The sequence below is a fragment of the Pristiophorus japonicus genome, chromosome 6 (assembly GCF_044704955.1).
Source record: "Pristiophorus japonicus isolate sPriJap1 chromosome 6, sPriJap1.hap1, whole genome shotgun sequence".
Classification (NCBI taxonomy): domain Eukaryota; kingdom Metazoa; phylum Chordata; class Chondrichthyes; family Pristiophoridae; genus Pristiophorus; species Pristiophorus japonicus.
Genome location: NC_091982.1, coordinates 9,482,414 through 9,495,346, shown reverse-complemented (window position 1 = coordinate 9,495,346; position 12,933 = coordinate 9,482,414). Strand labels below are relative to the sequence as shown.

The 12,933-nt window shown below is 42.3% G+C and overlaps 1 protein-coding gene across 5 annotated transcripts in view; it reads right to left on the bottom strand.

Moving 5' to 3' along the window:
• The window catches only part of ogt.1 (O-linked N-acetylglucosamine (GlcNAc) transferase, tandem duplicate 1), a 98,703-nt gene that overhangs the window by 70,354 nt on the left and 15,416 nt on the right, over nucleotides 1-12,933 (bottom strand). For all 5 annotated transcript variants that reach the window (XM_070882602.1, XM_070882597.1, XM_070882598.1 and 2 more), the window contains exons 2-5: nucleotides 11,986-12,136; nucleotides 9,236-9,479; nucleotides 6,695-6,763; nucleotides 3,313-3,429 (exon numbers count right to left, since the gene is read on the bottom strand). In XM_070882602.1, the coding sequence (XP_070738703.1) occupies nucleotides 3,313-3,429; nucleotides 6,695-6,763; nucleotides 9,236-9,479; nucleotides 11,986-12,136 (581 nt within the window). The remainder of the gene's footprint in view (nucleotides 1-3,312; nucleotides 3,430-6,694; nucleotides 6,764-9,235; nucleotides 9,480-11,985; nucleotides 12,137-12,933) is intronic.

Below are 12,933 nucleotides of genomic sequence, written 5' to 3'. Positions count from 1 at the left end.
AAACCTCTACTTAGTTACCCACTCTTACAATCATCGTCCCGCATGATAACACTAATTTAGTCTGAGCCTTACTGCAGTGTTGGTTGCTGCGTTCAATGAATTAGTGATTAATTATAGTACCTGTATCTAAAACATGGTACAAACACCCAATGGATCAGTCTAGTGTAGTACACAAGAAATAGGAGGAGTAGGCCATTCGACCCCTCGAGCCTGTTCCACTATTCAAAAAGATAATGGCTGATGTTCCATTTCAACTCCATTTTCCTGCACTATCCCCATATCCCTTGATTCCCTTAATATTCAAAAATCTATTGATCTCGGTCTATAATATACTCAACGACTTAGCATCACTCTCTGGGGTAGAGAATTCCAAAGATTCACCACCTTCTGAATGAAGAAGTTTCTCCTCATCTCAGTCTTAAATGCCCAACCTCTTATTCTGAGACTATGACTCCTGGTTCTAGACTCCCCAGCCAGGAGAAATATTCTCCCTGCATCTACCCTGTTAAGCCCTGTAAGAATTTTGTAAGTTTCAATGAGATCACGTCTCATTCTTCTAAACTTGAGAGAATATAGGCCTAGTCCACTCAATCTCTCCTCATAGGACAATCCCCCCATCCCAGGAATCAGTTTGGTGAACCTTCATTGCACTCCCGCTGTGGCAAGTATATCCTTCCTTGGGTAAGAAGACCAAAACCAGTACTCAGCCACACAAACGGAAGAAGTCCCAGGTTCATTCCCTGGTCTGCGCAGAGTTAGTTTATCTCACCGGAGCCTACCAATTTCAGTGCCACAAACATTGGGGGGGGTGTTGGGGAAGAAGAAAAACAAAGACACTTATAGAGCATTTTTAACATAAAAAATGTAATGATGTTTCGGACACATGGAATATAGACATCTGGGAAAGGGGAGATTAGAATTGGCAAGCAAAAGCTTAGAGGTGAGTTTTAAATCGCTTTAAGAGGCATACATAGGGAGCTTGGAATGAATTCCAAAAAATAGGACCTAGACGACCAAAATTTCTGCTACTGGGATAAAAAGAGGGAGGAGTGCACAAGACACTGTCACAGAATGGAAGGTTCTGGGGAAGGGCAAAGAAATATAGGAAAGGAAAGATCGATGGGTGAGGCCATGGAGGGATTTAAAGACAAGGATTTGAAACTTGATGTATTGGGGTTGAGAGGCTGATGTATATCAGGGAGGAATCAATGATGGCAAGCTGGACTTAGTGCAGGACAATTGAAGATTGAACAGCCAGGGATCAGACTCCTGAATGACACCAACCCAATCTCCTAGAAAGTGTACATATTCAAAGATCAGACAAGTACAAGAACAATATTAGGCTCAGTTGTTAATTCCCCCTATGGTCAAATAACCTGCGGACACCCAGCATCAGCAAGTATCCTTGGGAAAGGACATGGTGAAATTTAAGAAAACCATTTTCACCAGATCTTGAGATGAATGGTAACTGCATCTTTTTCAAAGCTCCAGTATACTAAAATTGGACCCTACAGTATTTAATAAAACTAATCCAGCAGCACAAACACTGAAAAAAAATTCATACTTTCTGGTTCATCATTTTTTGCACTTTGGGGAGACAGGAGGGGAGGGAAGAAGGGGGTCTCGTATCAAAAACTGGCAAACTGGTTACAAAATAGGGCTAGAGTAACATGCAAACATCAAACTGAACACCAAAACAGCCAGTTACTACAAATCAGCAATCTGCCTTGAAACAACAATCTTCACCACAACGGTTTGTTCTTGACACATGGGCAACACTGTTTATCCCTAATTTCTTTAAGGTAGTGGATCTACCTGTAATGATTGTCCGTGCAATCGAGTGACTGGTTACGCCACTTCATTCGGTATTGAGTAAACCACTTTGTAGGGATGGAGCACTGTCCAGGAGCCAGATTAGGTCCCATTGATAGCTTCTCTCCCTTGAAGGACAGTAGCGAACCAAGTGGGTTTTATGATAATCTGGCAGATTGCATAGTCACGTTTTCTGCTGCATAACTCACAAATTACCAGGTGAATTAAATTTCAGTGAGACTTGACATCATAACCTCTGGGCTGCTATTCCAGTACCACAATCACTACACTACCGTACTCAATAGAAAGGTGATCCAAACGTAGTCAAATACAAGTTTCACTTACTGATCTGATGCATAGAAGGCCCTACTACCACAACTTTTAATAAAGATCCAATATTGTGAAGTCAGACATTAAATTAATTTTTTTTTTTAAATTGAGAATGCTTCTGAGTATTTTCAATACCATACCACAGCACACCACTGATAGATTATGGAGAGCTGGAAACCGGTTCCAGTAGCAGCACCATGATCAGGAACTTTTAGTGCCACATCACAGCCTACCTATTCTAAAGCAGTGAAGCATTTTTTTTGACTTACCGATGCATGAACAAAAGTCACAGTTTACACTGGATATAAAAAAAACAAATCATATACCAGCATTGTGAATTTACTCGGGCTTCCAAATCCCACGCCTCATACCATCTACAACACACAACACATCATCGCCTGGACACTCTCCTAAAACACAAACAATTCCGAAAAAATAAGTTGGGTGATGTAGACCATTTTGCTGAGCTCCTAACCTAATTCAATCGGTGAGCAGAGGCCAGATGCTTCCCCAAAGAAGGATAGAAAATATTAGATAAAGTCAGCCTCAGGCAAGATAGACCATTTGTCTACTAAATGGATGTGGCAAAGAGTGAGAGTGAGAGAGAGAGAGAGAGCGAGAGAGAGCGAGAGAGAGCGAGAGAGAGCGAGAGAGAGCGAGAGAGAGCGAGAGAGAGCGAGAGAGAGCGAGAGAGAGCGCGAGAGAGAGCGAGAGAGAGCGAGAGAGAGCGAGAGAGAGCGAGAGAGAGTGAGAGAGAGCGAGAGAGAGCGAGAGAGAGAGAACTGAAGAAGAAAAGTAGATGCCGCTCAGAAACAATATTTTTCTTTATTTTCAACATTAATTAAGCAAGTTCGGATTTGGTGTAAAGAGGCACTTTTGCAAGCAAAGAATAATTAGCACCTAGAATGGTCTTCTGGGAAGTGATAAACTCAAAACATTCAAGGCATAGTTGGATATTGTGATATAGAAATGGTAGGTTTCTATAGAAGGATAAGCTAGGTGGCCAAAATGGCCTACTCATCCATACTTAACTTTCAGGAAATCAAAAACTGTCACTGAATGTAAATAAAAGCTTTAACTTTTTTGTGTGAACAAAATGCACCCGTTACCCATCACGTTTCTGCATGGAGGGAATATTTAAGCATGCTATTGAAAGGGCTGATCACTTACCTTTTCAAAATGGTGGATAGCTAGCCAGATCTCTCCCTGGGCATTAAACACACACCCGAGGTTGCTCCAGGCAACAGCGAAGTTGGGCTGAGTTTCAATCGCTTTCAGGTAACAAGCCTTAATTAGTTTAATTGAAGCAAGAGAGGGGACCAGAACGATGGGATGGGAGATTTGTAACAAAGATTGAAAGAAGGGAAAAGAAAACTTTATTAGTTCTCATTCTCAAATCGGGCAAAAGTGAACCTGCAGCAAAGGCTAGCGCTGAATTCACTCGCTGGCCCCATGAGAGCATGCGCAAAAAACCTCAACCCACATGCAGACAGCCATTTTTCAGTTATGAAGTGTGGAGTAATACATTTCTCTCTTCCATTTCAACTTTCTCCACAATCAAACTTTTTAAACAAAAAGATAAAACTTCTGCACTGTCCCCTGCAGAAATCAATTGTAGAACCTATCAACCAGCCCAATTTCAGCACTTTTGTATCCAATGAGTTTATGCAGCAGTTTTATTATCAGATATTAACCTATTTCTCCATATTAACCTATTTCTCCATAAATTTATTAGTGGCTTGACCATCTTAGGTTTCACAGAAAGTTCATTATACCAAGGATTTTGAAAGGTTCTGATCACACACATTAACAGCTGCCCGTGAGTTTCTTAAAACTAGGGGTTTTCACTATCTGTAAGAATGTGGTGCAGAGCACACAACCTCAAATGACAGTGCTGGACGAGGATAAAGGTCCCTGTAACGCAAAGCGCTATTGCCAATGCGCCATGCACAGCTCTGCAACATGTTGCAGTGGCGGCATTGGCAGTTCGCAGGCGCAGATTTGAGAAAAAAAAAACAAAAAAAACGCAGCACAGCGCACCGCATGCGCAGACGCAAAACTGCTGAGTAGTAAATAGCTAGCTGAGATTTTACCACAGGTAGTCCGCAGCACTTCATACCACAGACACAGCAACAAAGGAATCACGAGATATACAGGTGCTAACTTGCCCAGGCTGTGAATGGACTACACAATGCCAATTTCACTGTACCCAAGAAATAAATTAATATTAAAGTCAAATATTGAAACTAAAAATCACAATTTCAATCAAAAAGAAAAAAAAACTTGAGCTAGAATTCACAGAAGAAATAGAATTTAAAAAAAAAATAAAAGTACACCACTACATTGTGGCAGCTGTGCAAAGCCATGCTGCAGACATTGTTCTTTTGATGCCAATCAGGATTAACTGGCACCGGGGACAACCTGGGCATCTCAATCAGAACTAACCAAGGTAGATGCTCAGCCAGTCATCTACTGAATAACGCTGGCGCACGCAGGCGCATCGCCGCGCAGCCTATGCGTTACTGCAGGCTCACAGCGCATGAGCAGAAGAGCAGAATGCTGCAAACCAAACAAAGAGGAAAGAAATTAACAAAATCAGTAGTTAGAAGCTTTACTGGTACTTTGTAGAGCTATTGTCAATTTTACTTTTTAATACTAGTTGTCTCTAAGACAGTGGCTACTACTTTAAAAACATGTATCAAGTTGAACAATTTTTCTTCCAAATTACAGTTTTTTTCCCATTTTAAAAAAGAAAATATAAATACTTATTTATTTAGACACTTTTTGGAAGCCACGAGACAGAAGAACTCAGGCATGGAGGCAAATTGTTTGTGGCAGTGCTACAAACCCGTTACCATTATTTCATCTCATTTTCAGGGTAGTCGATGATGGGAAGAGCAGACGGTGTCACCCCTAGATCCTGGCCTCGAGCTCCGGTCAGCGAGGCACCTACAGGGGAGAGCTTTCACCCGCCTGAAACCTTCTATGTATAATATCAATCATGAAAACGAAAAACACAAATAAGAAAGACAAAATAGTTAGTAAAGAGTCCAACAACATATTCCTGGATTTGTTCTAAAATGCAATCTTCTGAAAGAAAAATAGATACAATTTCACATTTATATTCAAATGTAGTCAATGTGTTTAGCTTCAGTTCATGCAATCAAAGTGTTGCAATGTACAACTGCATCTGAATGACATATCAGGGCACCAACTTTGTGAAACAAGATAAAAGTCGGTGGTCCTCTCTGAAAGCTTTTAGTCACCCAACGCATAAATGATTTTGTAAATTAAAAAAAAGGTTTGGTTACACCTATCCATTTGGAGAGGTTGTAAATAAATTTTGCCTATCCAAATTGGAAACACACCCAGGCACGAGAATCTGGGTGGATTATTCTCAGACCCCTTTATGTGCCAGAGACAGCCTCAAATTCAAGGAAGAAAGGGCCTTCAGATATTATAAGATTTAGAATTTAGAATCCAACAACACTGCAAATCTGCTGGTTGTGTCTTTTAAATGTACCGATCAGAGCTTTAAATGAAATCTCATTTTATACTTCATTGAACAACACATCTAACTATTGCCTTCCACCGCTGAAATAAAGAAGTCAGCATCCAGGAGCAAGCGCAGTCTCACTTTATACAGATTGAAGCCGCAGTGGAATGCACTGAAAGTTAGCTCTCCATTCAACGGCTTGTGGGCTGAGGCACTCTTTACCCAATGATCTTTCATTCCCCTGTACATCCTCCCTCTTCCCCCCACATAAGCACACATACACAAAGTCAAATGGACAGCTACGCTGCGCAGACACTCCACTTTGCAAGCGCGCAGGACTCTGAATGATAGGCTGAGGGACTTTGGACAAGGTCCCCTTTTCCTCCCATTCTTTGCCCCTTACTGGCTTTGCATAAGGTGGCTTTTAACTCTCCAAACAGTTATTATTTATATGTATATATATATATACATACATACACACACACATACATATATATATCTATACACATTAAAATGAGAATTTGAAGTATGGGTGATAAACACCACTTTAAATCCAGGACTAAACCACATCAGAAAGAAATTCAACTGCTAGAAGCCACCTTATTAACTGAGCAAATCTGGTACATCGGTTCATTTCTCAAGACCAAACCAGCACTGAAGAAACAAAGCTATAACTCAAAATTTGGGATCTTGAATGATGATTTCAGGCATTGCTAATGCAGCCTTTCTTCCCATTAATGTTGATGGTCTGTGTGAGGGGTGCATGTGATGAAAGATGCTGACATTGTCTCCAGAGGACTGCACTAAGTCAGACTGTTTCAGCCAATCCTTTTCAGGAAGTGTCCTTACTTAGCCATGGGAGTCTTACTTTCTTACTATACTTGTTCAGTCAGAATGCTCCGGTCATCTCTAGTGCTAAAGTATACAGTTGGTCATTTTTCTTGGTTGCTATCCAGTCAATGTATCTATCAGTCAGGATAATGGATTGCTATTATGAATGATCTGTGAAAGTTTATCTTCACAATATGGTAGCCAATTAGTAATAACAACACTTACCTTGGCTTCTTCTAAGCGACCCAGGGCTTTAAGTAGATTCCCCAGGTCACTGCGAACACAATACAAATCCTGTAAGAGAACAATAGGCTTATTCATGATTCATGAAATCTGAGTATCCAAGGAGCAATTTTTTTTCCATTTAACTAGTTTTCAATAATATAATTTTTTTTTTAAACCATGAATCTCAATTGAATCAGGTACCATTATTTACATCTCCAATTTTTCTCTGCTCATTCAACCAATTTGCTGCTAAAACATGCACTCTCAACCATTCTTCCTGGCAAGGCACTCATAGAATCATAGAAATTTACAGCCAACCGACAAAGACCTATCCAGCTTAATCCCACTTTCCAGCCTTGTATCTCCTCAAAAAAATTCAATCAAGTTCGGCAGACACGACCTTCCCTTAACAAATCCATGCCGACTGTCCTTGATTAATCCGCGTCTTTCTAAATTAAGATTTATCCTGCCCCTCAGAATTTTTTCCAATAATTTTCCCACCCCACCAAGGTTGGGCTGTTTACCAGCTTCTATATAAAAAAAAATATTTCCTGCGTCTTAAATTGGTAATTCACAACCCTGATCCTGTGCCCTATTCTCTGCTGCTGTGGCTTATCTGAAAGTATTATTCCAACTTATGTCCTCGATCCTAAATATACCTCTTTAAAAAAAAAAAAAATCCTCTCAGATGTCTTTTCATGGATGGAAGACTATAGATATTTAAGTTGTTCCATGTATCTCGTTCCACGTAGTATTAGTCCCTCGGGGTCAAGGATGACCTGCTTCCACACCAAAAAAAAAGAGTTCTCAGGTATTTCCTGAGGGACCTGACGTTCCAGGTCCCGAACTTCATTTTGAAGGGTGGAAGATAGCTATGCATGAATTCTTTTAACGTGGGGTGGCTGTTGCACACCAGCCACTACACCAGCTAGACAGAGCAAGGTCTTGGTCCAGAGGCAAGGAAATCCAAGACGACTGGAGACCAAGCTCTGTTGCTGCACGGGCCTAGTATGCACACACCACTGCAACATAAATTGATTATTAGCAGATATCAGAATATATAATTCTTATTTCTCCATTTGTAAGGAAAGAACATTTCTCGAGTGATAGCGGATTCATCAATTGAAAAATTGGCATTAAACCAATTAGCTCCTGACCTGGGGAAAACTGCAAACCCCAGGAGCCATTCCAAACAGCAGTGCAGTTGAGAAATTCATTTCAATGGCAGATGATGGGTTCTGGTTCCAGTTAACTCTGAACTTATTGCTATAGTGTCAAAGCACTTTAATCATAAACATGAATCACAGCTTGATGTTTATCTAAACTTTTGTTTTTCTTTTTTTTTTTTAAAATACATAAAACTAGGATTACCTTATGAGAGAGTGTGGTCTGATACTTCCTCAGATTGGTTATAAATGTATACTGCACCCAAGTAAACTTTGAAAGCATTTCCAACTAACTGACATTGAAACCAGCCATGTTGCTATTCTGCATAGTGCCTCAAGGTGGCTGGCATATTGCATGCTCTCTTTTCACTATGCTGAAAACACATATCCTTTGCTTGGGACAACAGCTACTGGAAGGCAGTATGTGGAGGCCGTTTGGGAATACATGCTCATATACCCAGGATTTAATGTCTACCATAACTGGATTAGGCATGTCTTCCTGGAGCCAATTCCACATCAGAAAGACGCTGTTTAACTTCTCTCTTTTCCCTTACCTGCCAAACAGGAAAGCAAGTACAGGTTTGAGCCTTCACTAGAAGGATGGATACGAGACTTCTTTGAGAGAGCTGAACTGTTGCTATAAAGGTCCCACATTTCCAACTAGTGGAATCATTATTCAATGTGGCAATCTGTGTTTCTGTGCTCTGGTCAGGGGCATGATGGCACACATACAATTTACAGCAAATTGTACTGCTCATCATGCAGATCTGGAGGTACTTTGCATCTTCTGTTCCTCTAGTGAAGGCTCAAACCTGCACTTGTCAAGTAATTTCCCCAGTGACCAGGAAGATAGAGAGAAGGTAAATGGGATCGTTATGGGGTCAAGTTTACTTCAAAATGACATGCTCGCTGATGAAAAATTGGAATTGAGCCAAACCTCCATGGCAGATTTGAAAATGATACCTGTACAAAACAGATACTCAAGAGCATTGTTGATGACTGACTGGGCAGCTTAGCTAGTTAATGGAATCGGAAGGGGTGGACAAGCGGTTGGGATTTTCCCCACTCAGCTCTAGATAATCCAGTCAGAAATTGTAATATAGGTAGAGTAGTCCTAGATGGACATGCAATAGGAAGTTTATGGAAGCTATTTCCAGCACAAGGCTGCATCAAAAAGTCTGAAAATAAGTGTGTTCAAAGTAGAATAATAAACGACAGTAACAGAATTTCATTCAGAAACAAAATTAAAGCCGTGCAAGGTGATTTTGCAGGTTAATAAATTTACATGATCACTTGGAATGAAAGTGGTTAACTAAATATCGTTACACCTAAAACTGGAATTTTACAGCATGACCAAAAATGCCTGCTAACGTACAGGATTGTACTGCAGAGCAGATACGTAGGCTTGCACTGCTCCCTCCATGTCTCCTGCTGCAACCAGTGCTGCTGCCAGGTTGATGTATCCATCGATGAAGTCTGGTTTGAGCCGGAGGGCATGTCGATAGTGTTCAATAGCCTCCTGAAGTTGGCCACGCTCTTTGTAGACATTCCCCAAGTTGGAGTAGGCCTCAGCCAACATGGGGTTCTGTTTGATAGCAAGGGTGCTAAAGTGAGCAGACCTGTAAAAAAATTAAAAATCCATGGTAGAACAAAGCAAGTTTTTTTGTAATTAAATCCTGATTTTTTTTCTTCCTCACAACAAATGTTCAAATGGACTCTCGGTATATGTCATATATCTCCTACTTTTACCATCGGAAACGGTAACGTAGTGGTTATGTTTCTGGACTAGCAATCCAGTGGCCTGGACTAAAAATCTGGAGACGCGAGTTCAAATATCATCACGGCAGCTGTGGAATTTAAATTCAGTTAATTAAATAAATCTGTAATAAACAGCTAAATGACCTTGGAACTGCTGGATTGTCGTAAAAACCCATCTAGCTCGCGAAAGTCCTTACCTGGTCTGGCCTATGTGACTCTCGACCCACAGTAACGTGGTTGACACTTAAATGACTTCTGAAATGGCTTAACAAGCCACTCAGTTGTAACACATCGTTACAAGAAAAAATAATAAAATCGGACGGACCATGCGGCATCGACCTCGGCACCGGCTTCAGAAATGACAATGACACACTCAGCCCAGTCAAGCCTGCAAAGTCCTCCTCGCTAACATCTGGGGACTTGTGCCAAAATTGACTAGTCAAGCAACATCCTGACAGTCATACTAATAGAATCATACCTTTCTGCCAATGTCTCAGACTCCTCCATCACCATCCCTGGGTCTGTCTGCCAGAGGTGGCAGCACAATACTATACAGTCGGGAGGAGTGGCCCTGGGAGTCCTCAACATCAACTCCAGACCCAATGATGTCTCATGACATCAGGTCAAGCATGGGCAAGGCAACCTCCTGCTGATTACGGCCCTCCCTCAGTTGATGAATCAGTACTCCTCCACGTTGACCAAGAAACACTGAGGGTAGCAAGGGCACAGAATCTACTCTGGGTGGGAGGAGGACTTCAAGGTCCACCACCAAAAGTGGCTCAGCAGCACCACCAGTCACCGAGCTGGCAAGAGTCCTGAAGGACATAGCTGCCAGACTGGGCTTGCAGCAGGTAGCGAGAGAACCAACACAAGGGAAAAACCTACTTGACTTCGTCATCACCAATCTAGCTGTCGCAGATGGCAGTCCATAGCAGCGACCACCGCATAGTCCTTGGGGAGACGAAGACAAGTCTTCACAATGAGGACACCTTCCACCGTGCTAATTGGGATAGGTTCAGAACAGATCGAGCAGCTCAAAACTGGGCATCCATGAGGCGCTGTGGGCCATGAGCAGCAGGATTGTATTCCACCACAATCTGTAACCTCATGGCCTGGCATATCCCTCACTCTAGCATTAACACTAAGCCAGGCAACCAACCCTGGTTCAATAAGGAATGTAGAAGAGCATGCCAGGAGGAGCAACAGGCGTACCTAAAAATGTGATGCTAACCTGGGGTAATGGCAACACAGGGCTACATGCATGCTAAACAGCAGAAGCAGCATGCTATAGACAGAGCGAAGCGATCCCACAACCAACGGATCAGATCAAAGCTCTGCAATCCTGCCACATCCGGTCGCAAATGGTAGAGGACAATTAAGCAACTGATGGGAGGAAGTGGCTCAATGATGGCAGAGCCCAGCATGCGAGTACAAAAGACAAGGCTGAAGGATTTGCAACCATCTTCAACCAGAAGTGCCAAGTGGATGACCCATCTTGGACTCCTCCCGAGGTCCCCATCATCACAGAAGCCAATTCAATTCACTCCACGTGATATCAATAAACGGCTCGGCACACTGGATAAAGCATTGACAATATCTTGGCTGTCATGCTGAAGACTTGTGCTCCAGAACCAGCCGTGCCTTAACTTAACTGGACCAGCCACAAAACTACTGTGGCTACAAGGGCAGGTCAGAGCCTGGATATCCTGCGGCGAGTGTCTCACCTCCCGATTCCCAAAAGCCTTTCCACTATCTACAAGGCACGTCAGGAGTGTGATGGAATACTCTACACTTGCCTGGATGACTGTAGCTCCAACAACTCTCAAGAAGCTCGATGCCATCCAGGACAAAGCAGTCCGCTTGATTGGCACCTCATCCGCCACTGGCACATCATGGCTGCAATGTGTACTATCTACAAGATGCACTGCAGCAACTCGCCAAGGTTTCTTCGACAGCATCTCCCAAACCCATGATTTCTACCACCTAGAAGGACAAGGGCAGTAGGCATATGCGAACACCATCACCTCAAAGTCAAACACTGTCCTGATTTTGAAATATAGCACCATTCCTTCAGTCACTGGGTCAAAATCCTGCAACTCCCTCTCTAACAGCACCTTCGGAGTACCTTCACCACAAGGACTGCAGCGGCTCACCACCACCTTTTCAAGGGCAATAAATACTGGCCTTGCCAGCGATATCCACATTCCAGGAACGAATAAAAAAATGTCGGTTTACTCTGAAAGCAGGTTGTTAAAATATCTATGCTCATTTTGACTACATCATTACAATGATACAATTAAACATTTTAAAAATAAGTTTGTTGCATTCCCAATTGCAAAGGTCCTGCATAAAGCGGATATACATTACCTGTCCAACCTGCGACACTGGAAATGGATGGAGGAGAGAAGCAGCAGCACACCGGTGTTGTCAGGCTCCTGTCTCCAAAGCTGCATGCAGTGCCTCTCAGCTGCCTCAAAATCTCCTGCTTGGTATTCACGATGCGCCAACTCTGCTAACCCTGGAATAAAAGCATACATTTCATTATTGCTGGTTGTTCCTTAACCAATCAGGCGGGGAAAATGGACAATTAGAAAATAAAAAGTACTTGCTTTAAAATTTTCATTTAAAGGCATGAGAACAAAAACAATAAAATGTACATTAATCACCAGGCAAACAAGTCAGAGGACTGTAAAAGCACTCCTCTCCATGTCAACAGTCCTTTAGCAATGCATCTGTGGAATTAAACAGCAACATGGATTTATATAGCACCTTTAACGTAGTAAAACGTCCCAAGGCACTTCATATGACTGTTATTGAACAAAATTTGACACCAAGGCACTTAAGTATATATTAGGATAGATGACCAAAAGCTGGGTCTAAGCGGTAGGTTTTAAGGAGGAGAGTTGGTCAGGTTTAAGGAGAGAATTCCAGAGCTTAGGGCCAAGGCAGCTGACAGCATTGACACCAATGGCAGAGCGCTATAAATCTGGGAGGAGGTTAGAGATAGGGAGGGGTGAAGCCATAGAACAATGATGAGAATTTTAAAATGGAACCGTTGCCGGACCAGGGGCCAATGAACGTCAGTGAGCACAGGGGTGATGGGTGAACAAGAGTTGGGATACAGGCAGCAGAGTTTTAAATTAGCTCAAGTTTATGGAGGGTGGAAGATAGGAGGCCAGCCAGGAGTACATTGTAATAGTCATGTCGAGAGGTAACAAAGATAGATGAGCTGAGCAGGGCAGAGTCGGGTGATGTTAAGGAGGTGGAAGTAGGCGATCTTGGTGATGGGGCTTCTATGGTGATGGGACTTCTATG